This window comes from Geotrypetes seraphini, chromosome 18, assembly GCF_902459505.1.
Source record: "Geotrypetes seraphini chromosome 18, aGeoSer1.1, whole genome shotgun sequence".
NCBI classification, from domain to species: domain Eukaryota; kingdom Metazoa; phylum Chordata; class Amphibia; order Gymnophiona; family Dermophiidae; genus Geotrypetes; species Geotrypetes seraphini.
In genome coordinates this window covers 37,818,364-37,844,853 of record NC_047101.1, presented here as the reverse complement: position 1 = coordinate 37,844,853, position 26,490 = coordinate 37,818,364, and the positions used below count along the sequence as shown (strand labels likewise).

The 26,490-nt window shown below is 45.9% G+C and overlaps 1 protein-coding gene across 2 annotated transcripts in view; it reads right to left on the bottom strand.

The window, feature by feature from the left end:
* Positions 1–26,490, bottom strand: part of ATP10B (ATPase phospholipid transporting 10B (putative)) — a 424,301-nt gene that overhangs the window by 111,530 nt on the left and 286,281 nt on the right. For both annotated transcript variants that reach the window (XM_033927737.1, XM_033927738.1), the window contains exon 4: positions 12,968–13,172. In XM_033927737.1, the coding sequence (XP_033783628.1) occupies positions 12,968–13,172 (205 nt within the window). The remainder of the gene's footprint in view (positions 1–12,967; positions 13,173–26,490) is intronic.

Genomic DNA, 26,490 nt, shown 5'->3' with positions numbered 1-26,490 from the left:
AGCGTTTCAGCTTTCTACCACTCTTTGGGTGAAGAAGAACTTCCTTACGTTCATACGGAATCTATCCCCTTTCAACTTTAGAGAGTGCCCTCTCGTTCTCCCTACCTTGGAGAGGGTGAACAACCTGTCCTTATCTACTAAGTCTATCCCCTTCAGTACCTTGAATGTTTCGATCATGTCCCCTCTCAATCTCCTCTGTTCAAGGGAGAAAAGGCCCAGTTTCCCTAATCTCTTACTGTACAGCAACTCCTCCAGCCCCTTAACCATCTTAGTTGCTCTTCTCTGGACCCTTTCGAGTAGTACCGTGTCCTTCTTCATGTACGGCGACCGGTGCTAGACGCAGTACTCCAGGTGAGGGCGCACCATGGCCCGGTACAGCGGCATGATAACCTTCTCCAATCTGTTCGTGATCCCCTTCTTTATCATTCCTAGCATTCTGTTCACCCTTTTTGCCACCGCCGCCGCACATTGCGTGGACGACTTCATCGACTGGGAGGCTTATGTTAGAGGAGAAGCTTTGGGGCAGTCCCGCAGGACTTGGTGAGAATGTTGCCATGGTGGCAAAAAAGCTGAAGCATCAAAAGTTGAAGAATCAAACAAAGATGACAGTGCTGCCAGCAGTGGCCATTGGATTCGCCAATTGCTCAAGGGGGCGGTGGCTGGTCCTCAATGCCCTCTCAATATGATTTGGACACAAAATGTCCCCCTTAGACTTTTCAGCGCCCACCGGTGGGCGATAGCGCCCCCGTTGGGAACCACTGCTATATACAGAAATTCTGATATTCAGCACTTTCACATATACCAGTGGTTCCCAAACCTGTCCTGGGGGACCCCCAGCCAGTCAGGTTTTGAAGATATCTCGAATGAATATGCATGAGAGAGATTTGCATACCTGTCACTTCCATTATATGCAAATCTCTCTCATGCATATTCATTAGGGATATCTTGAAAACCTGACTGGCTGGGGGTCCCCCAGGACAGGTTTGGGAACCACTGACATATACTGTAATTTATTTTAACCACTGGACATATCTATATATTCAGTAGCACATAGTATAACACTGATGAATATACAATTATTTAATTCTTCCCTAGGCATCCTTCTGAAAATTGGCCACTGCATAGTTTACTCTGCTTATCTTCAATGTCTGATGTAGAGAAAAAGTAGCAGCTCTGTCAGAAGGAGATACCCAACAAGAGGAAGAGATGCCTGAGGGGTAGTGTATTCATTTATGCTACTCTGTGCCAAAAATATCTCTAATACGATCTATGCCAGGGGCAAACAGAGGAAGAATGCCTATTATGCAACGGATGCAGGCCCAAGAGGTGTGAATTCACAGCAAATTTACAGTAACGTTCACTTGTGGTTTGGCTAATTGTCTAAGTGAAACATTTTCTGTGAGCCAGGAGTTAAAAATAAAAAAAGTCGCTCTGTTGACATTTGAAACCCAAATCTGGTAGTGAGAGAAGTTCAAAAAGTGACTCATAAAGTGTGATAATTAATCACACTGGTGATAAAATTGATTTCAGAAAGGAAACATAATCCATTTCTCCTCACAACTCAGCTTCTGCAACTTAACAATTGATAAGAATACTGATTCAATTTATAAAAAAAAAAAAATCTGTCCTTTTGAATCCTTTTCTAGCTGTGCTTTGCGTTCCCCATAGACCTGTAGAGGAATTCTCTTGCACTCTTTCCACCTCTGCATTGTACAGCAAATGTTTGTTCTTGAGCATTTAAAAATGCATTCATAATTCCAAATTTTGTCCATGGGAACAGCTCTTCTTTTTTTAACTTTATTTTTATGGAATTTTTTTAGGGTTTTTTTTTTAACATAATTTTATCTCTACTTTTTGTTTGAAACAATTAACCACCCCTTTTAAAAAGCCATGTTAAGGCTTTTTTTTTTTTTTTTTTTTTAGTGCAAATCTATTTTATTAAGCAACAGTAAATACAACAGCAATAACAACCATGGGATACATTTTCATCAAACACCCGCGGAGGACCGGACTCTTATGTCCTCCCCGGACCCACCATACCCCCACCCCCCACCGAAGAAGCCCCTACCCCCCACCCTCCCCTCCCTATCCCCCCACAGATATAGAAAAACTCGTAAGCAGAGAACAGCAGAGACACCAAGAAGCACTGCCGATCGTGGTGGTATTAGCTCCGATGCTCATGATCGTCGGAGCTAATACTGCCGCAGCCGGCAATACAAAAGTCTAACACGGCTTCATAAAAAGGGGAGGGGGATAAGTCTCCTTTCTGCAGAAAATCTCGAGCCGCGTCAATAAGCAAAAAGTCTGAGATAGTCAGCCAATCACATTTTCCTCTTATGATGTGATGCTCACTTTTTACTAGCAAAGATTTACTCCTGTTGCACAAACTTGGAGTTCCATGGAACTAATGCTACACTTTACTTCACCTTTACAAGCCTTGCATTAGCTTACAGGTACTTTTAAATACAAATTTGAGACAGACATGGAGGAATCACTGCTGGCCCTAGAATCAGTAGCAAGGAATGTTGTTACAGACTACTGCAATTCACTATTGTTAAACATCACGCAAAAGGAAAAAAAACGCTTACAAATAATCCAAAATATGGCAATTAAAATCATTCACAATGGAAAAAAATATGACCATGTAACTCCCTTTTTAATAGACTCGCACTGGCTTCCCATTAATCAATGTATAACATATAAAATATTGCTCCTAGTATTTAAAACACTATCTACCAACGAACCTCAATTTATAGACCGGTTACTAATTCCACATAACATGACACGTTCTCTGCGTTCTACAACTCAAGGGTTGCTTATGGTTCCTTCCTTGAAAATTATTGGAACCAGACGTCATGACATATTTTCAGTAATGGCCCCTCTCACCTGGAATGCCCTCCCTTTATACATAAGAGAAGTTAAAGACCTCAATATATTTAAAACCAATTTAAAAACGTTTCTCTTTAAAGCTTCTTTTAATCTTTAAACAAATCCATTTTAACTATTTTATCCCAATCCTTATGTTTTTCCCCTACCTGGCTTTTTCTTTCTTCTCATTTGAATAACAGTAATTTTGTAACTTTTTCCCTTTTTATGTATCTGAGTCTGTCTGTTTCGTCTGTTTGTTTTTCTCCCCTTTTAAAGCTGTATAACGTATATTTTATTGTTACTCGCTTAGTATGTAATAAGCGATTTATCAAATTTGATTAAACTTGAAACTTGATTAAACTATTTGGGTTCTGCCAGATACTTATGACCTGGATTTGCCACTGTTGGAAACAGGATACTGAGCTAGATGGATCAACAGTCTGATCCAGTCTTATGTTCTTAATTAAAGTATTTTATACTCATCTTGTAGTGGTCAATAATTTTTAAGGCACTGATTACCACAGGCTTACGTGATCCGGACATTCAACGCCAGGCCCAATTCAACACAAGCTCTTTGAATATCCAGTTGCTCAAAGTTAGGGTTACCAGATCTTGCATCTGTTAAAGAATGACACATGGCCACGCCCCATTCCACCCTCAGGCCCGCCCTGTTCCGCCCCTAGGCCCGCCCTATTCCTTCTCCAAACCCCAGCCCCACGCGAATCTCCTCTCTTCAGGCTGGGGTCTGGAATGCCTCTGCGACGTGATGACATCGCATGCATGCACGTGACCTCGCCGCGTCACATCCGCGCAGATGCACACCGGACTCGGCCCCGATCTTACCAGCTTTTCAAAACCCGGATAAAGTGCTGGGTTTTGAAAAGCTGTCCGGATGCCCAGACAGTCATCGGAAAAGAGGACATGTGCAGGTAAATCCGGATAATACCAGTGATGGGGGAAGAGTGGGGGTGGTGGTGGGAAGAGTGGGGAGGCAGGTGCATGGTACAGCGATGCCAGATGCCAACCTCCATTACTACTACTACTATTTATTATTTCTATAGCACTGAAAAAGCGTACCCAGCGCTGTACATTTTAACATACAATAGAAAGTCCCTGCTCAGAAGAGCTTACCCAATCTAATTTAGACAGGACATTACAGGGTTGGGGATATTATGGTAAAGGAATGATACAGTGGGTCTAGGTATTCAACAGCAGTGAGTGGGAGTTAAGAGTTGAAAGCAGTTTCGAAAAAGTGGGCCTTTAGCTTGGATTTGAACATTGCCAGGGATGGAGCACGACGTATGGATTCTATGGCATAATGACTTCCGGCATACGGAGGGGTTTTGTCAGCCTTAAGCCGGAAGTCATTATGCCATTGTATAGATCAATGGTGAGGCCCCACCTGGAATACTGTGTGCAATTCTGGAGGCCGCATTATCGCAAGGATGTGCTGAGACTGGAATCGGTCCAGAGAATGACCACCTGGATGGTCTCGGGACTCAAGGATCTCCCGTACGAAGAATGGCTGGATAAATTACAGCTATACTCGCTCGAGGAGCGCAGAGAGAGGGGTGACATGATTGAGACATTCAAGTATCTCACGGGCCACATCGAGATGGAAGAAGATATCTTCTTCTTCAAGGGTCCAGCGGCAACAAGGGGGCATCCGTGGAAAATTAGGGGCGGAAAACTGCATGGGGACTCCAGGAAATTCTTTTTCACTGAAAGGGTGGTTGATCGCTGGAATAGTCTTCCACTTCAGGTTATTGAGGCCAGCAGCGTACCTGATTTTAAGGCCAAATGGGATAGACACGTGGGATCTATTCACAGAGAAAGGTAGGGGAGGGTCATTGGGGTGGGCAGACTGGATGGGCCGTGGCCCTTATCTGCTGTCTATTTCTATGTTTCTATGTTTCTATGCCACTGAATAAGAGTTTCCAAGTTTATTTAAAATTTGATAACATTGCTTTTGCATAAATTCAAAGCGACGTACAATAATGAAAAACAGAAAACAAGGGGGGACAGACAATTTGGGACGATACTGACACTGCAAATGAGAGGGAGGTGCAGGGAAGAAGTACAATCGATATAGAAAAGAGAACGAAAAAGTGAATAACGTAGGTGTTTTGCCTTTGTAAGAGTCGATGTCCTACCAATACGGAGAAAAATTATAGCTAACCTTTTAATTTCCCTTTAATCCTGTCAAAGTTTTTTTTCCTCCCTTACTTGGGCCGGTAATAGGTTTCACATTTGAGGGGCTGTAACTGAAAAATGCGTTATTGCGCCTGGTGTTAATTATTGTGAAGGATGGAATTGTTAGAAGGTCCCTGCTTTAGAGGAGGACTTGTTGCTCTGGGGTCCTTTCCCATATGTTGCTTCCGGGCCCTTTATTTGAACTTCTGTCAGTGCATGGCGATTTCATTTTGAAACCCTGTGGCTGAACGTGTGGGTGCCTTTCCCCAGTGCGCATTTGTTTAGGGTGGGGGAGAAGGAGCATTTTGCATGGATGGTATTTTCAAACTGCCACACATCCCCAGGTGCAAGTGACTGTGTGCAATCAGCCTGACAGTTCATAGACAACGGCGCGAAAGACAAAGGCGCGCGCCGACAACTGAGCGCAAGATGGAGGTGCGCGCCGAAGAAAATTACAGTTTTTAGGGGCTCCGACGGGGGGTTTTGTTGGGGAACCCCCCCACTTTACTTAATAGAGATCGCGCCGGCGTTATGGGGGGTTTGGGGGGTTGTAACCCTCCACATTTTACTGTAAACTTAACTTTTTCCCTAAAAACAGGGAAAAAGTGAAGTTTTCAGTAAAATGTGGGGGGTTACAACCCCCCAAACCCCCCATAACACCCCCACAATGCGGCGCGATCTCTATTAAGTAAAGTGGGGGGTTCCCCCCACGCCCCCCCTGTCGGAGCCCTAAAACCAGTAATTTTCTGCAGCACGCGCCTCCGCGCTACGCTCAATTGTCTGCGTGTGCCTTTGTCCCGGCGCGCTTTTGACCTGACACCGCTCAATTCCACTGGCATTTCACGAAAGACTTTGCCAAATGTGCAGCCTCAGAAAAACACATATAAAGTAACACAGACGTCCACATGCACACAAAAAGATCAACATCACCTCAGTGTTTTCCACAAGTGGCAGGTTTGCAATTTCCACATGTAGCTGGTGACACACGTGCAGCCTGGTCCCATTTTATAAACACACTTTTCCATGGCCTGCCGGTTAAGTCGTGAGGCCACAATATAGCCTAATCCCATCCTCCAAACTCCACTGGCTCCCTCTAGAATCCAGAATCATGTTCAAATTCGCCTGTTTTTGCTACAAAACAATATTTGGTTTATCCCCAAGCTATATAACCCCCCACTTCGCCCTTAACCACAACTATAAGAACTCCCATAAAATTCAACTCTTCTCCTTCCTCTCCCTAAAACTATGCCACTCAAAAAAATTCCTCGACAAAATCTACGCCTTCCAAGCCGCCAAACTAAACCCTTGGCTAGCCCAAATGGTCCTCAAGGCCTACAACTACCGTATTTTCACGCATATAACGCGCGCGTTATACGCGTTTTTACCTACCGCGCATACCCCTCGCGCGTTATATGCGTGAGCGCGGTATACGAAAGTTTTCAAACATAGTTCCCACCCCGCCCGACGCCCGATTCACCCCCCCAGCAGGACCACTCGCACCCCCACCCCGAACGACCACTCGCACGCGCTCCCACCCGCACCCGCATCCACGATCGGAGCAAGAGGGAGCCCAAGCCCTCTTGCCCGGCCGACTCCCCGACGTCCGATACATCCCCCCCCCCCGGCAGGACCACTCGCACCCCCACCCCGAAGGACCGCCGACTTCCCGACAATATCGGTCCAGAAGGGAGCCCAAACCCTCCTGGCCACGGCGACCCCCTAACCCCACCCCGCACTACATTACGGGCAGGAGGGATCCCAGGCCCTCCTGCCCTCGACGCAAACCCCTCTCCCCCCAACGACCGTCCCCCCCCCAAGAACCTCCGACCGCCCCCCCAGCCGACTCGCGACCCCCCTGGCCGACCCCCACGACCCCCCCACCCCCCTTCCCCGTACCTTTGGAAGTTGGCCGGACAGACGGGAGCCAAACCCGCCTGTCCGGCAGGCAGCCAACGAAGGAATGAGGCCGGATTGGCCCATCCGTCCTAAAGCTCCGCCTACTGGTGGGGCCTAAGGCGCGTGGGCCAATCAGAATAGGCCCTGGAGCCTTAGGTCCCACCTGGGGGCGCGGCCTGAGGCACATGGGCCCAACCCGACCATGTGCCTCAGGCCGCGCCCCCAGGTGGGACCTAAGGCTCCAGGGCCTATTCTGATTGGCCCACGCGCCTTAGGCCCCACCAGTAGGCGGAGCTTTAGGACGGATGGGCCAATCCGGCCTCATTCCTTCGTTGGCTGCCTGCCGGACAGGCGGGTTTGGCTCCCGTCTGTCCGGCCAACTACCAAAGGTACGGGGAAGGGGGGGGGGGGGGTCGGGGGGGTCGCCAGGGGGGTCGCGGGTCGGCTGGGGGAGCGGTCGGAGGTTCTTGGGGGGGGCGGTCGTTGGGGGGGAGGGGGGTTTGCGTCGAGGGCAGGAGGGCCTGGGATCCCTCCTGCCCGTAATGTAGTGCGGGGTGGGGTTAGGGGGTCGCCGTGGCCAGGAGGGTTTGGGCTCCCTTCTGGCCCAACTACCAAAGGTACGGGGAAGGGGGGTGGGGGGGTCGTGGGGGTCGCCAGGGGGGGTCGCGGGTCGGCTGGGGGGGCGGTCGGAGGTTCTTGGGGGGGGGCGGTCGTTGGGGGGAGGGGGGTTTGCGTCGAGGGCAGGAGGGCCTGGGATCCCTCCTGCCCGTAATGTAGTGCGGGGTGGGGTTAGGGGGTCGCCGTGGCCAGGAGGATTTGGGCTCCCTCCTGGCCCGATATTGTTGGGGAGTCGGCGGTCCTTCGGGGGGAGGGATGTATCGGACGTCGGGGGGGGGGCATCAGGCTTTCAGGATGGGGACAGACCTTCAAGGGGGGACAGTGCACGGAAGTCAGGGGGGGGTGAACGGAGAGTCGGGACAGCGCACGGAGAGGCGGGGCAGTGCACGGAAGTCAGGGGGGGGTGAACGGAGAGTCGGGACAGCGCACGGAGAGGCGGGGCAGTGCACGGAAGTCAGGGGGGGTGAACGGAGAGTCGGGACAGCGCACGGAAAGTCGGGGCAGTGCACGGAAGTCAGGGGGGGGTGAACGGAGAGTCGGGACAGCGCACGGAGAGGCGGGGCAGTGCACGGAAGTCAGGGGGGTGAACGGAGAGTCGGGCAGCATGCGCGGTATAATCGTGAGCGCGTTATACCAAAGTTTTTGTGCTTATCATCGTGATTTCTGCGCGCTATACACGTGTGCGCGTTTTATACGGGTGCGTGTTATTTGCGTGAAAATACGGTACCTCGACTTTAGAAAACTACTCAAAACTCACCTATTTCGAGACCAAGACCCTTAATCCCCTTTTCTATCCTCCTCCTCCTCCCCCTCCTGACCCACTCCCCTCCCCCGTCTCCCTCCCTCCCCCCTTCTTCTCTCCTTGCTATTCGCAACTCTACGATCAATTTGATATGTAACCACTTGTAACTACTATCTCCATGTTGTTTGCAACTCTATGATCAATTTGATATGTAACCACTTGTAATCTCTGTCTAACCAATGTGAACCGCCTAGAACTCTTCGGGGCATGGCGGTATACAAAAATAAAGTTATTATTATTATTAAAGTTATTATAATGCAGTGGTCCCCAACCCTGGTCCTGAGGCACCCCAGCCATTCAGGTTTTCAGGATATCTATAATGAATTATGATAATTAGGTGGTAAATAAAGAGGAGAGAGATGAATCATGGCAAAGCAGTTTGGTGAGAAGATGGTGGAAACAGAGTATCACCCATGGTTGGAATAGATCTGAGCTGATCACCCGTTTTGGAATTAAACCCGATCTCAGGCTGCAAAGTTAGTTTCATTGGGTTAATAATGATATTTAATGACACTGTTTATAAAAAGGATAAAATTAATGGTATGAATGTAGATATTTATTGACAATATTTGTATTATGTAATAGGAGGAGGGAGACACATTAATTGCAAAATATAGGACTATGTCGGGCTGAATTGATTGATCTGTTCCTGAAAAAACTGGCGAACACAACATAACTGAGATCTGAGAATGAACTTATGACATAGGAATGAAACCGGAGGAATTTGGTTGAACAATAAGGCAAAGATTTGCAAAAGGATCTGAGCAGTGATAAAGTGGACTTTGGGATGATTGAAAGGGATGGGAGGGTTTCATCTGTATGTGTAGGGTGAATGGCTGATAATTGATTATGAGTATATTAAACAGTTGAAATTTGATTAATTACTATTGCTGTTAGTAGCGATCTGTGTAGGTATATAATAAGTTCTCAAGTTTATTATAAATTTGATTAATCGCTTATTCAAAATTCTAAGCAATGTACAAATCAATAAAATTACAAATTTCTGGGGGGAAAAAAACAAATGAATAGAACTAACCTGACAAAACTAACCAGGCTAGAAAAACACCCCCCCCCCCATTCACCTACCCTCCAATCAAAGAAGTAAAACGGAAAAAAACTATACGACGGCCTACTAGCCACTCAAGCAGCAAAAATAAACCTGGCTTTTCAGCAAATTGTAACTCTATCCTTCCCCCCTTTCTACACATAAGTTCATGTAATCCTTTTTCTTCTTCTCTACCCACTATTTTAAGTTCTTGTAAACCGTGTCGAGCTCCATTCTCATGGAGATGATGCGGTATATAAACGTAAGGTTTAGATTAGATTAGAAATAGATAACCAAATCTCCAACCCCAGACTACAAGATGTTCAGAAAGGAAATAAAAACTATACTCTTCAAGAAATCCCTTAACAAAGCTTAATACCACGAATAACCCCTTCTTACCATCCACTCCCTTACCCCTGATCCTACTTATCCCTCTCGGAAACGACCTCTGATCTAACTTTGTAACTCTTCTTCCATAACTCTTTTGTAATCCGCTTTGAACCGAAAGGTAATGGCGGAACAGAAATCTGTAATGTAATGTAATGTAAGATATTAAACAAAGGAAAGGATGGGAATAGAAATACAAGTTGTTGATAGTAAATAAGACACGTATGGGGGGAAAAAAAATAAGAGGGGAGAGAGATTTGCATTCACTGTCCCCGCTGCATGCAAATTTCTTTCATGAATATTCATTGTGGATATCCTGAATACCTGACTGGCTGGGATGCCTCCAAGACCAGGTTTGGGACTTAATGGTTAGTCAATCAGCTGAGGACCGAGGCAACTGGGTTCAGTTCCCACTGCAACTCCCTGTGACCCTCTAGTCCCCCAGGTAAATAAACTCACAAAACAGATTGTGAGCCCAGCGGAGACAGAGAAAGTACCTGCACAGAAAGGCAGAATATCAAATTCATGACCCTTCACCCTTTTTGGAGGCAGAACGGGGATTTAGAAGATTATTTCCTTGATCACATATGTAAAACCCTGAATGAAATGAGCACTTTGTAAAAATCTGTGCAAACCTCCAACTGGTGCAAAACCAACAGGGAAATTTTTCTTAACGTACATTGGGTCGATATTCAGCTGGCTTGGAATGGTTCCCAGCCAACTAAATAGCAGACAGCAGGCTATCCGGCGCTATTCAGCAGAATAGGCAGCTATCTCCTGCTAAATATCCAGCTCAGTGGATTGGTCGGTGACCGACTATGTTGTGTGACGTAGCCAGTCATCACCAATATTTGCCAGACAGAGCCGCTTAAAAGGCTCTGTCTGGCAAATATTGAATGGAGAAACTTTAACCATGACTACGGCAGAACGAGACTTAGGAGTAATCATCAGTGCCGACATGAAGGCTGCCACTCAAGTGGAGAAGGCTTCATCTAAAGCACGGCAGATGATAGGTTGTATCAAGAGAAGCTTCGTCAACAGGAAGCCTGAAGTCATGATGCCATTGTACAGAGCCATGGTGAGACCTCATCTGGAATACTGTGTGCAATTCTGGAGGCCACATTACCGTAAAGATGTGCTCAGAATTGAATCGGTTCAGCGGATGGCCACCAGGATGGTCTCGGGGCTAAAGGGTCTCCCGTACGAAGAAAGACTGAGCAAACTGCAGCTCTACACTCTCGAGGAGCGTAGGGAGAGGGGAGACATGATTGAGACATTTAAGTACATCACGGGACGGGTCGAGGTGGAAGATGATATCTTTCTTTTCAGGGACCCTCGACCACAAGAGGACATCCGCTCAAACTTAGGGGAGGGAAGTTTCATGGAGATGCCAGGAAGTACTTCTTCAAGGAGAGAGTGATTGAGCATTGGAACGAGCTTCCAGTGCAGGTGATCGAGGCACGCAGCATCCCAGACTTCAAGAACAAATGGGATACCTATGTGGGATCCCTACGAGGGTCATGCCAAGGGATAGGGTCACTAGGGTATAGACTTGAAAGAGAGGGTCAGTAGAGTGGAAGTATAATTACAATTATACTTAAGGGGGTCAGTAGACTTAAAAGGGTGGGTAAATAGTGTGGGCAGACTTGATGGACTGTAGCCCTTATCTACCGTCATCTTTGTATGTTTCTATGTTTCTATGTTTTGGGCCATTAGGCCTTACCTGGCTTGCCGTTGAATATTGGTCTAGCTGGCTATGTCTTGGCCAGCCAAAATTAGACCAGAAATCCAATACAACAAAATCCAAATAGCACCACTAGGTTCCACAAAGGAAATGAAGCAGCAAAACAAGAAAAGATTGTTTTGGCAAAATAAAAATGCCTTCCTTAGAGGTCTTTTAGGGTTCTTGGCACTCTTAAAGTATAAAAATCACAAAAAAATGCAAGTAATAATAATAATAACAACTTTATTTTGTATAATAATAATAATAACTTTATTTTGTATACCGCCATACCCAGAGAGTTCTAGGCAGTTCACAGCAATTAATAATGTTACAAAAGAAGATACCATTGGGAATTAACATTTTTTGGAATGAACATGTCATTTAAGTTGACAAGAATTAACATTTTTTGGGGTGTACAGGTCAATGAAGTTGACAGAATATCCAATGGAGTACAATAGGAAAATACAATAGGAGGGAAAAAAAACCGGTCAGTGAAGTTAGTTGGTTTGGAGGGTACATTAGGGGGGGAAGGTGGAGGTTCATGTGTATTGAAGGGAGAAGAAGGAGCGAGTGGGAGTGTTAGGGATTCTGTCCATGGAATAAGTGAGTTTTGAGTTTTTTTCTGAAGTCCAGGTAAGTGGGGGCATCAAGTATAATTTGGGCAAGCCATGAGTTTAGTTTGGCCGCCTGGAAGGAGAAGGTTAAGAGTTATTGGGTGAATTGACCATTCTTATGTTATAAAGGCGTCCCTGAATAAGAAAGTTTTAAATTTGGTTTTAAATTTGGGTTCATAGACAAAATCGCGCGAGACAACGGCGCGCCGACAACTGAGCGCAGACAACTGAGCGCAAGGTTGACGGCGTGCCGAAGAAAAGCACTATTTTAAAGGGTTCCGACGGGGGGTGTTGGTGGGGAACCCCCCTATTTTACTTAACAGACATCGCGCTGGCGTTGTGGGGGGTTTGGGGGGTTGTAACCCCCTCATTATACTTGAAACCAAACTTTTTGCCTGTTTTTTAGGGAAAAAGTTCAGTTTTAAGTATAATGTGGGGGGTTACAACCCCCCAAACCCCCCACAACGCCAGCGCAATGTCTGTTAAGTAAAGTGTGTGGGGGGGGTTCCCCCCCCACACCCCCCGTCGGAGCCCTTTAAAATAGTGCTTTTCTTCAGCGTGCCGTCAACCTTGCGCTCAGTTGTCGGTGCGCCGTTGTCTCGCGCAATTTAGTCCCGTCACCGTCAGATTGAATGGAGAATGGCTATCTGTGGTGACACGGCATATGGACAAGTTTATAATGACCAGTTTGGGTCTGCTCATCTCAGATATATGTAATCGTCTTTTTCACATGTTCAACATATAATTGAATTTTTAGATAAAGGTCATTTTCCTTTAAAAAAAAAAAAAAAAATAAAGGAGAACAAATCAGTTGTGCTTACTTGATTCAAAAATCCTCTGACCACTTGTCTCTGCTTCAGATTGCTTTCTCCGTCTAGGTTTGCTGTTTCGATGTGACAGACGCCATTCTGGTCGGAGGAGAAGAGGAGCAGAATGTCAGCTGGGATGATCTCATTGCACTCCAACTTGAGAAAATCTCCCACGCGCACATCCTTCCAGCACTTCTCTACATAATCCTTCTCCGTCCTGCGGGTAGAGAAAAGCATAGTTTGCCAATTGGGAACTGCAGTGGCTTGGTAAGAACATAAGAAGTTGCCTCCGCTGAGGCAGACCAGAGGTCCATCTCACCCAGCGGTCTGCTCTCGCGGCGACCCATTAGGCCCACTGCCTGAACAGTGGTCTCTGACCAATTCTACAAATCACCTCTAATCCTATCCCTCTAATCTTACCTCTACTCCCATCTGTACCCCTCAATCCCTTTGTCCTCCAGGTACCTGTCCAGACCCTCTTTGAAGCCCTGTAGCGTGCTTCTGCTCATCACATCCTCCGGTAGCGCGTTCCATGTATCCACCACCCTCTGGGTGAAAAAGAACTTCCTGGCATTTGTTCTAAACCTTCCCCCTCTCAATTTCTCTGAGTGCCCCCTTGTACTTGTGGTTCCCCATAATTTGAAAAATCTGTCCCTGTCCACTTGTTCTATGCCCTTCATGATCGTGAAGGTTTCTATCATGTCTCCTCTGAGTCGTTGCTTTTCCAGCGAGAAAAGCCCCAGCTTTTTCAGTCTGTCAATGTATGAGAGGTCCCACATACCCTTTATTAGCTAGGGGAGGGCACCATTTGTTTTTTGTTTATTGGATTCAAACAGGTACCTGGACACAAAGGCACTCTCAATTGATGGAGAATGAAAGGTCATCAAAATGTTTTATGTACCACCTTTTTATCGATACATTTTTTGACAGGAACAGTCCACAGCATATACACTTTTATTTCTGTTTATCAAAATGGACTAATACAACAACTAGGTTTTCAGGATAAAGATCTGATTCTTGAAACACATGTCCTGATTGCAGGTGGTGGTAGGGTTACCAGATTTTACTCACGTTAGGGTTTTTTTTAATTGCAGGCCGTGGTGGTAAAAGCTCTGCAGCTCAAAGAACTCCTATGAGATTCGGAGCTAATATCGTCACGGCTGGTGATTTAAAAAAACCTAATGTAGCTTCATAAAAGGGGGCCAATACTACTTTATCCTAAAGCAAAAAAAATAAATATAATTTTTTTTTCTACCTTTGTCTTCTCTGGTTTCTGCTTTCCTCATCTTCCTTCCATCCACTGTCTGCCTTCTCTCTGCCCCTTCTTATATGGCATCTCCTCTCTTTCTATGCCCCTTCCAGAAACTGTATGACTCCCCCTTCCATCTATCCCTTCAACCCCATTGGTCTGACATCCATCTTCTTCCCTTCCCTCTCCTCCCCTCTTCCAATGGTCTGGCATCTCTCTCCTCTCCTTCCCTTCCCTCCCCACACCCCCATGGTCTGTCATTTCACTCTTTCCTCTCCCTTCCCTTCCCTTATCTTCCCTCATCTTCCTTCTCAATTTATTTTCTGCATTTGTCTAGATTAAGTTCTTACTATCCTGTTGTCAATTTCCATTTTCACTGGGTCTACTTACAGCTTGCCACCTCTTTCCCTCACCCCCTCCAGTATTTCACTAACTCAATCCTCTTCCCCCCATGTGCCCTCTTTATATTTATCCCCTCCTTCCTTTCTCTACCCCTTCCATCCAGCATCTTCTCCTCTCTCTGTCCACTTCCATCCAGCATCTGTCACCTCTCTCCACTTCCATTCAGTGTCTGCTTCTCTCTTTCTCTCCTTTCCACTTCCATCCAGCATCTGCTCCCTTCTCTCTCCCATCCACACTTCCATCCAGCATAGGCTCTCCCTCTACCCTCCCCACTAATATCCAATGTTTGCCATATTTCTCTCTCTATCCACCCCTTTTCCATTAGCATCTGCCCCTTGTCTCTCCATTCTCCCCTCCCACTTCCATCAGCATCTATCCCCTTTCTTTCCTTCCAACCCAATTCCATCCAGTATCCTTCCCCCTTATGTCTCTCTCCCGGGATCTTGCTGCACCTCCACGGCTGCTGGCTCTGCTCCGGAACATGTAAGTGACATTGGAGGGAGTGGACCGGCAGCCAAGAGGAGGTTGCAGCAAGCCGGTCCATTCCCTCTGACGTCACTTACTTATTCTGGAGCAGAGCCGGCAGCGGTGGTCATTGCGGGACCTTGCTGCGGCTGCCAGTCCACCCTCCTTCAACGTCCTTGTGACCTTGGGCAAGTCACTTAACCCTCCATTGCCCCAGGAGCCATAGTTAGATTGTGAGCCCACCAAGACAGAAAGGGAAAATACTTAAGAGTACCTGATAGAAGAAATTTATACACTGCCCTGAACTTCTCTACGATAGGATGGTAGATCAAATGCCAATAGACATAATTAATTAGCAGAGCTGCCTTATTGTACACTAACCAATTAGCGCCTGGTTAGCACAGGAGTCTTTATTGCCTAGTAAATAGGTGTCCATAACAGCTCCCACGCAAATAGCTATGCACTAATTGGTTAGTGGTCATTAGTGGGTGAAACAGGAAATGCAGCCATTTGACAGTTGCGTTAAAAGTATCCTCACTGTACAGAAAAACCCTGCACCACTGATACCACAGATCACTTTTTTTGGTGCAGCCTGAACAAATGGGAACACATCACTCCCTTCTACCACCAACTGCATTGGTTACCTTTCGATTCCCGAGTCCTTTTCAAGTTCGCCTGCATCTGCTACAAAACAGTATTTGGTCTTTCACCAAAATACCTCTCCCCCCATTTCACTATGTATTGCACCAATAGGAAATCCCGCAGAATTCAGATGTTTGCCTTCCCCTCCATAAAATTATGCCAGCTCAAAGGATTCCTCGACAAAACCTTCGCCTTCCAGGCGGCCAGGCTGAACCCTTGGCTAGCCCAAATGATGCTAGTGGCCCCGACCTACCTCGACTTCAGAAAACTTCTCAAAACATACCTCTTCCGCGAACAGGACCCTTAACTCTTTTTCCCCGCTACAATCCACCCCCCACACCCCTTCCTTTCTCTCCCCCTCCCCTCTCTTGGTTCCCTCTCCCTCCCTTTTTTCTTCCAATCCAACTATGATAAACATCTGCTAAAACCCCAATACTTCCCTTCCTTGTTGCTTGTAATTCCGACAAAATTTTGTAAATCCGTGTTCAGACCGGATCCTAATTTAATTGATGTGAACTGCCTAGAACTCTTTGGGTATGGCGGTATATAAGAACTTAATAATAATAAAAGGGTCTCCTCTATAAACCCAGCAACCTAACTTAAAAGAAATAAAATCATTCCTTGGCAATCAATGCAGTTTAAACAAGAAGGGACCAGTATAGTCAAACCTTTTTTTTTTTTTTTTCCATTTTATTTTATCACAAGTTTTATGTACCAATAAAATCTCATTCAGGACAGAAAATCCATAGGAAAGATCAGTGCTGAAGATGGCGTGAGAAAGGAGAGGAAGTAGAATTTGCTTTTGCGCATTCACCTATGCCCATCCCTGTTTAATCAATTTGGGACAATACGGGGTTTAGATAAGGCATAAAACCAAGCATGGCATGTGTAAACAGAGATCCAAAGCAATCTGCTCTGTAATTTGGATCCAAAGTGTAATTTCCCAGGTATATCGAGTGGAAGCTCGGGCTTGCCAACAATGTCAAATGCTTTCCCATAGGTACTTTAGCCTCACTGCTAGGGCAAAGTTCTCTGGAAGTGTACCGAGATAAATATAGCCCTAAACACACACTTAAAATCATTTTCTCTGTATCTTGAGAATGGACACACCTCAAGAGGAATGTTCATTTCTCAGCAGCTCTAGAAAGCAAGTGCAGAATGGCTGGAAGAAATCGCTCAATGTACAGATGACACCATTTTCAATTGAAAAACGTTTCCTTCTTCTACAAATGAATCCTGCAACTCTTTGGAGCAATGCATCGACGGTAATTTTTTTTTTATATCAATAAAAGGCAGTAATCTTTTTGAGGTCGTGAGTCAAAACTAGAGCTTTCCTAGCGATCTCTCATCCAATTATTGATATTTGAGGGGGTGATTTGATAAAGGATTTGTCACACATTAATTTAAAAGGCATTTATACAGTTATCTCAGGGTTACATGCACAAAAATGTCACCAACATGTAGGTGTGTTCTGAGGAGCAGCTTGCACGCAATGACACTTATTTTTGAAGCTTATGGATGCCCCAAAATGCCAAAATGGATATTCGTGTGCTTTAAATGCCCAAATCTCGATTTTGCAAGGTAGGATTCGGATGTCCGATGCTGCTATACTTCCAAATAGCAAGGGTGAGTGTTGTGGGAGTGTTTTGGGTGGGACTAGGGATGACCTAAAATCAGGATAATCTAGACCCCCCCAGGCCCGCCCAGTTCCACCCATCCCCACCCTGTAAGGCCCTATCCTATCATCCCCAGTCCTACTCGGAACCAGACCATTTATTATCTTATAACATGTACAGCCAGTCTTAAAAAGTACATTCTATCTGACAAGACCTACCTCTAGTGAATCCATGTTGCCTCTGGTCCTGTAATCCACAGGATTCCAGAAACTTCACCATTCTTTGTTTTAAAAGCGTTTTTATTAATTTGCTTACCAGAGAAGTTAGACTTACCAGCCTGTAATTCCCTACTTCTTCCTTACTTTCATTTGTGTGGAGAGGGACCACATTTGCCCTTCTCCAATCCTCCGGTTCCACTCTTGACTCTAGAGACTCGTTGATAAGGTCAGTCAGTAGAGCCACCAGAACTTCCCTAAGTTCTTTCAGCACCTGTACCCCATCCATCCCCATCGCTTTGTCTACCTTTAGTTTAGCTAGCTCCTCACGAACACAACCCTCTGAAAATCGATCGGGGTCTACCACTCCTCCATCCTTATTCACGTTTGTCTTCTGTGGTCCCGCTCCTGGCGCTTCAGCCGTGAACACAGAACAGAAATATTTGTTAAGCAATTCAGCCTTTTTTTAATCAGCTTCTCCATATTTCTTCTCGTCACCTTTGAGTCTCACAATGCCACTTTTGCACTTCTTCCTATCACTGATATATCTAAAAATTGTCTTGTCTCCTTGTTTTACCGTGTCAGCTATTTTTTCTTCCATTCGCATCTTTGCTTTCCTGACTACACATCCAGCCTCTCTTAACTTTTCCAGATATTTTTGCCTGTCTTCCTCTTTCTGTAATCTTTTGTATATTACATTATATTATCCTATTAATGGCCATATGCTAAACTTCGCATAGCGCATGATCATTAGCGAGTGAGCCTCTACCGCACCTGTTTTGTAGCGACTCATGCACAAAACCTGTGCAATGTTCACTTGCTAGCGCACATCCCCTTGTGTGGGACGCCTCAGCGCACCCCACAGTAAGCCATTTTTTCCCCTGCAGCAAACACATATTAGTGCTTTACTGCAGCTTCATAAAAGGACCCCTTAGTTTGCTTTAGAGAACAGGCTTCTATCAGTACCACATGCCTTCTGGAAGGAGTAACCTAATGGTTAGTGCAGTGGCCTGAGAGCTAGGGGAATTGGGTTTGATTCCCACTGCAGCTCCCTGTGACTCTGGATAAGCCACGAAACCCTCCGTTGCCCCAGGAACAAAATAAGTACCTGCATATGAGTACACACTGCTTTGATTGCAACCACAGGAATATCAGATATAGTATATCAGATCCCATCCCTTAATTGTAGGCACCCTGTTGTGGAATTGTTTTTTTCAGATGCTTATTCAGAAAGAATGCTCAGTCAGCATAACTGTCATACAGCAACAGTGACTTTGTAAGACAAGTGAGTGTTTTGCAAGATTTGTGGCAATGATGCCGTATTCTACAGCCTGACTGGAAGTAAGGAATTCTGATGCATCAGCCTGCCACCAGGCTGGTGTAAGACATCTTGGAGATGAGTGTCACGGCAGACATAAAGGCCTTGTTCTTACTCATCTTATTGCAGTTGATGTGGTTATGAGGTGGGGTGGCACTGAGAGGATATGAGGTCATTTCTGGTCCAGGATAATAAACGTATAATGAATCTCATGCATTGACTAATCAAATTGCTCCTTAATTATAATATTAATTAGAAAGCAAGTCACGGTAAGGTAAACAGATGAAGAATACAAGTTGCGACTCTTGACTATTTACTTCCATAGATCTTTCTTTGATTAAGACAAATTCAGAATGAGACAAATTGAAAACGCATCTTTCCCATGTGCGGCCCAATGACAAATAATAAACATAAGAACATAAGCAGTGCCTCTGCCGGGTCAGACCACAGGTCCATCCCGCCCAGCAGTCCGCCCCTGCGGCGGCCCAACAGGTCATGACCTGCCTTAATCACCAGAAGGGGCCCCCTTTGCCCCCTAGGTTTGTCATCGAAGTCCTATCCCTTGCACCTGCACGACCTGGTGAGCTGTCTATATTTATGCATCACCCCAGCATCTCCCTCAGTACCCCACGATCCCCTTTTCCCTCAGGAATCCGTCCAATCCCTGTTTGAATCCCTGTACTGTATTCTGCCGGATCACTTCCTCCGGGAGCGCATTCCATGTGTCCACGACCCTTTGGGTGAAGAAAAACTTCCTTGCATTTGATTTGAACCTATCCCCCTTCAGTTTCTCTGAGTGCCCCCTCGTACCTGTCGTCCCTTTTAGTCTGAAGAACCTGTCCCTGTCCACCCTCTCTATGCCCCTAAGTATTTTGAAGGTCTCTATCATATCCCCCCTGAGCCTCCTCTTTTCCAGAGAGAAGAGCCCCAGTTTATCCAGCCTCTCGGCATATGGGCAGTTTTCCAGCCCTCTTACCAGTTTCGTTGCCCTCCTTTGGACTCTCTCAAGAATTGCCTTGTCCTTCTTGAGGTGCGGCAACCAATATTGAACGCAGTATTCCAGATGTGGGCGCACCATCGCTCGATACAGCGGCATGATGACTTCCCGCGTCCTGGTTGTTATGCCCCTCTTGATGATGCCCAGCATCCTGTTGGCTTTCTTCGAGGCTGCTACACACTGTGCGGATGGTTTCATGGATGGATCCACTAGCACACCCAAGTCTCTCTCAAGTCCCCCCCCCCCATTTTATACTCGAACAATGGGTTCTTTTTCCCTATGTGCATGACCTTGCATTTATCTACGTTAAAGTGCATTTGCCATTTGTTTGCCCAGTTCTCCAGCTTATCGAGGTCCCTTTGCAGTTCCTCACACTCCTCCCTGGTCCTAACTCTGGCGCAGAGTTTGGTATCGTCTGCAAATTTTATAACCTCACACTTTGCCTCCGTTTCCAGGTCGATAAATATGTTGAAGAGTAGCGGCCCCAGCACCGATCCCTGCAGCACACCGCTCGTGACTCCCTGCCAGTCAGAATATTGGCCCTTTACTCCGACCCTCTGTAGTCTACCTGATAGCCAGTGCTTGATCCATCTATGTACATCCCTGCCCACCCCGTGGTTCCACAGCTTCCTAAGCAGCCTTTCATGTGGCACCTTGTCAAAGGCCTTTTGAAAATCGAGGTAAATGATATCTATGGGTTCCCCTTTGTCCACCTGACTGCTTATTCCCTCAAAGAAGTACAGAAGGTTTGTCAGGCACGACCTTCCCTTACAGAATCCGTGCTGGCTTGTCCGCAGTAGGCCATTTTTCTCGATGTGCTCGCAAATGCTGTCCTTGATTATTGCTTCCACCATCTTCCCTATAACTGAAGTCAGGCTCACCGGCCTGTAGTTCCCGGGGTCACCTCTCGATCCCTTCTTAAAGATAGGTGTGACATTCACCAGTTTCCAGTTGTCAAGGATAGGTTGTCAAGGATAGGTAGACCATCTACTCATCACTGTTTGCCAGGGGTACAGATAGGAGTTGAGGTAGGTTATAGAAATAGTCAGGGACCATTACACAGGTGATGGACCTGGAGGGCCGCCGCGGGAGCGGACCGCTGGGCGGGATGGACCTCTGGTCTGACCCAGCGGAGGCAAATTCTTATGTTCTTATGTACCCACCCACTTGGTGAATTGTACCTATATGCAAAGTTTCTAGTTCTCCCTTTGACCATGTTTGGCCCCTGGGAATGCCTTCTTTTTCTGAATACACATTGTGAATGTAAGTACCTACTTTTAGCTGATTGAAAATCCATGTCGGTGGTTTGAGCAATTTAACTAGCTTACGATCATGTAGCTCCAGATAAATTCTTTGAAAAACTAACCCTTTACGTTTCATCCTCATAACTGGAAATGCTGTCTTGGTGCATTCTTACATGATGTGAGATGACCAAAGAAACAATTAATATTCCTGATTCTGCCACAGCATACAATTAGCTAACTAGGGAGTGCAAAAGCTGCACGATCACATGTGCCTTTAAGTCAACTTGTTGGCTCTAGGGATCTTCTGTTCCTCACAACACATGCTTATTATTTTTTACTGTAAAACTCTTCCCCCCTCCCTTCCCACAAGTCAATAATGAGATGTGCATGGAATTCACAGGAATCTGTCAAAAGCCGCAGAGAGCATGCTTTGGCTAGGCAGGGGAGTTCAGCTCTATTCAGGACTCACATGCAAGGCACAAACCTGCAGCCCTTGCCAGATGAATTTCTCTGTTGCACATGAACATTATAAATGTATAGAGCAAAGCGCAGGGCATTTTCTTCTAAATGCAAAGAAGCAGAATAAAAAGTGTATAGTTCCCCCCTCCCTCACAATATCCCCCCAAATGAAGTTCGCTGTCTGAAACTGCATTTGTTTTTACATTTATTTTAAGGTCAAAATGCACAGAAGCCTGGAATCGGGTGCAACATTTTTCTCCTCCTTCCCTCCCCTCCACTTCCATCATGGGTACCTCCCTCTCTCTCTGTCATTCCCCTTGTAAACTTGCCTTTTATCATGGGCAGTGGCAACATCCACAAATTGCAACTCTGTCGGTATAGGGCTTTCCTCTTTGCTGGGTTCCAACTACTTCCTGCTTCCGTGAAGGCAGGACCTGGCAGAGAGGAAGGCCCAATGTCGGCAGAGAAGTGAATTGTGAACATTGTTGCTGCCGCTAGAAGTTCCCAGACAAACAAAAGCACAACCCAAATGAGTCTGCCGTGAAGCACAATCATAACAAACAAAGAAAAAACTGCAGTCAAGGGTACAAGATGCAGGATGGGTTTATTAAATATATATATATTGTAGCTAATGTCACCACCTTTATACAAACCAGGGTGTTTCGGTTAACACTCCTTCATCAGGGGTCCCTAGTTTGTAAAGGTCTGAAAGCAAACCACAAGAAAAATAAACGTGAGCCTGTATGACGCCAGAGTAAATCACGGAGAAAGTCTCTCCGTAGAAAGCCCCCTCGTTGCTCCACGGAGATTTTTCTACGGAGAAACTTTCTCGGCCTGGTTAAGGGGCAGAGTTTGTGCGTGGAACGAGTTAGGTTAGAGGCGCTGATAGCTGTGACTTTATAAAGGGCACCTAACTTTGAAGGATACGCGGTAGGTGCCGTTTTCAATGGTGCCTGCCGATTCAGGTACCGCTAATAGAATCAGGCCTCCAGCTAGAAAGTGCCAGACGAAGATCATATTCTCATTTGCTACCTCCTAACATCAAACCCCTTAATGGACCTAAGAGCTTTAGGAAAGAAACAGAAACCTACCTCTTCACCTGACTCCTCAAGACAAGCTAGCATTCAGACGGTTACTCCCAAACCACTGTATTCTTAACAGATAATAATAATAACTTTATTCTACTATACCGCCATAATCGTGCGACTTCTAGGTGGTTTACATTGAAGAGAGCTGGACAATCAGCGAGTTACAATATGCAGATAGTCAGTGGAATTACAGTATGCAGAATCTCAAAAAGTAGCGAATTACAATATACAGTTTGTTTAGAATTTCAGATGTCCAACTGGCTTCCTGTGTAGGCTTCAGGCTCCAAGAATCTGCTGATCTAGAACAATATGCACCTCACGGTACCTTATTGTCACATCTTCTGTTCCCTGTTGTTAATTGTTATGTGTCTTGTTTGTTACCCTGTTTCCACGAAAATAAGACCTATCCTGAAAATAAGCCCTAGTTAAGATCAACCACCGAAGGCCTCCCCCCCCCCACCGAATGTCCCCGACTCCATCCCTGACACTAGTGCTGCCTGATTTGATGAAAAAAAATTGGACTCATCGATTCGGCAACCCCCACCCCTGCTGCTTTAGGAGGCCTCAGAGCGGAGGTATGTCAGTTTCATGTGGGAGAGTCGTTGGGGTTCTGCTGCACAGGGGGATGTGAGGGAGGGATAGAAAGATGCTGCACAAGGGGATGGGTGAGAGGGGAGGAAAGATGTTGCACATGGGGGTGGGGGAGAAAGGAAAGAGGAAGGATTGAGGTGGAGGAGAGGAACGGAGAGATGATTACTGTACATGAAAGAAATAAGCTCTAGTGCGTTTGTTGGACTCAAATTATTTTCGGAGAAACACGGTATTATGTATGTTACCTGTTCTAGGTTTCTTGGGGATGACGGGATATAAATTAAAATAAATAAATAAATATGTTTAAGCAGATATTTGCAGAATAATGTTAAGGCAGAATAGATCCTTATCATATAAATGATGAAACAGAGGAATGGTTTCCTTTTGAATAAATTAATCAACTCATCTACTATATGCCTTTTTTTTTTAAAAAAAACATTAGAATTTTTACTGAGTCAAAAAAGTATTCAGAACAGGGTCTAATAACAAATGTTCAAACCTGTACCCAGCACAACCACCTCAAGCTTAATAGATTTCAAGTGAGAGAGCATTTTACATCGTCCTTTCCGGCGTTCAGAGATCCTCCGTTATGGGCTGTTTGAAAACATTCATGAAATCACCTCACAGCCACTCATTTCTTCATTGGGTCTCTTGCAAAAAAAAACACAAAAAAACTTTTCAACAATTCAAATTAAATTAAAGAAAGAAAAAAAAAACTTAACTTCCATCGCAACTAGTTCTCCGGACCACTGCCAGAAGGATCTCTGAACGCCGGAAATCTAATCTAATCTTCTTTTTGTGCGTCGCTCATACCTATACAGGGGGAGAGAAATAGGAGGGAGAGAGAGGAGGTGGATAGGAGGAAGGGGAGAGAAAAAGAGGGGAGAGAGGGGGAAAGGAGGAAGGGGAAAGGGAGGGAGGGAGGAGAGGGGAGGATAAAGGAGATTAAGTATCGAACAGATGGGAAATGACAATGTAAAATGCTCTCTCACTTGAAATCTATTAAACTTGAGGTAGTTGTGCTGGGTACAGGCTTGAACATTATTTTAAAACATTTCCACAACATTTCGTGTGGCTGGTGTACAGAATTGCCCTTCACATCTACAACTCCATTCTCTCTCAGACATTATGTGTGATTCAGCTGCTGCTGAAACCTTTGAAGTCCAATATCAATGCAAGTGTTGCTCTCGGAGCAAAGTTCCCAAATCACTGTTTCCAAAGAACAAAGTGCTTTCTATGCCATTCTTACTACCTCGCAGGTATCATTATGAAAGGGTATCATTTACCCCAGGTGCTGCATTTTCTGGATACTGTGGGCTATTTTGGCTTCTTTTACCTGCAGGCTTGAAAGAGGATCTACCCTCAAGATACTTTGACTGATGCTTTTCTGCATTGCCTCTTTCTCTCCTCTTACAAAAGCAGATTCAAAAGAAAAGCCCATTTTGGCTGTATAACAGACTATTAAGCTGCACCTGCAAATGAGACGGAGTAGAGGAGAATAAAATCGAATTCCCCCTCTAACAGGTTCATAAGAACATAAGAACTGCCATCTCCGGATCAGACCCATGGTCCATCGAGTCCGGCGATCCGCACACGCGGAGGCCCAGTCAGGTATACACCTGATGTAGTTTTAGTCGCCCATATCCCTCTATGCCTCTCGTAAGGAGATGTGCATCTAATTTGCCTTTGAATCCCAGCACAGTGGATTCCTTAATAACCTCCTTTGGGAGAGCATTCCAGGCGTCTACCACTCGCTGTGTAAAACAGAACTTCCTGACATTTGTCCTGGACTTGTCCCCCCTTAGCTTCAAACCATGTCCTCTTGTCCGTGTCGCGTTGGACAATGTAAATAATTTATTTTCCTGCTCTATTTTATCGATGCCTTTCAGCATTTTGAACGTCTCGATCATGTCCCCTCGCAGCCTCCTCTTCTCAAGGGAGAACAGTCCCAGTTTCTTGAGTCGTTCCTCATATTCCAAGTTCTCCATACCTCTTATTAGCTTCGTTGCTCGTCTCTGCACCCTCTCCAGCAGTTTTATATCCTTCTTTAGGTGGGGAGACCAATGTTGGACACAGTATTCCAAGTGTGGTCTGACCATTGCTCTATAAAGCGGCATTATGACTTTCTCCGATCTACTCGTGATTCCTTTCTTTATCATGCCTAACATTCTGTTTGCTTTCTTTGCCGCTGCCGCGCATTGTGCCGACGGCTTCAGGGTCCTATCTATCAGTACACCCAGGTCCTTTTCTTGTTCGCTCTTACCCAGAGTTGCGCCTGACATTCTATACTCGTATTCCTTATTCTTACTACCTAAATGCATTACTTTGCATTTCTCCACGTTGAACTTCATCTGCCATTGCCTACAATTGCAAAAACATTTGCAAAAACAATGCAGAACATCTTTCTCAACACGCTCCTGGACTTTTCAGGACTACCACAATGCATATGCATGAGATGAATTTGAATATACTGAATATCCGTCGTATGCAAATCGACTTCATGCACATCTGTTATAGTAGTCTTCGAAACTGACTGGCCTAGTGTGCTTCTAGGCAGTGGCGCATTAAGCGTGAGCGGCACTCGGGGCGGTGGTGCCCCTCCCCCGCCCTCTTCCCTGCCCCCCTGCCGTGCGCACGCTCCCTTCCCTTTCCCCATACATTTTTGACTTCCCTGGCATGAGGTTGCTGCCCATGTTGGTGCTGGCTCACCCTTTGGCATCACTTCCTAAGTGTGGGTCCCGGAAGGGACATCAGAGAGAGTGCCGATGCCGAAGCGGGCAGCAACCTCGCGCAGGGGAAGTAAAAAAGGTAAGGGGAAGGCAAGGGGCGCATGTGCATGGCAAGGAGAGGAGCGGAGGGTGCAAAAGAGGGTGTGTGTAAAAGAGGGAGAGGGGGCGTAAAAGAGGAGGAAGACCGTGCCCAGGGTGAACTGCACCCCTGCACTACACCACTTCCAGGAGAGGGCTGAGAACATAAGAACATAAGAATAGCCTTACTGGGTCAGACCAATGGTCCATTAAGCCCAGTAGCCCGTTCTCACGGTGGCCAATCCAGGTCACTAGTACCTGGCCAAAACTCAAAGAGTAGCAACATTCCATACAGAATCTCAAAGAATAGCAAGATCCTGGAATCCCAGAAAGTAACAAGATTCTAGAATCCCAAAGAGTAGCAACAGTCCATGGTACTGATCCAGGGCAAGCAGTGGCTTCCCCCATGTCTTTCTCAATAACAGACTATGGACTTTTCTTC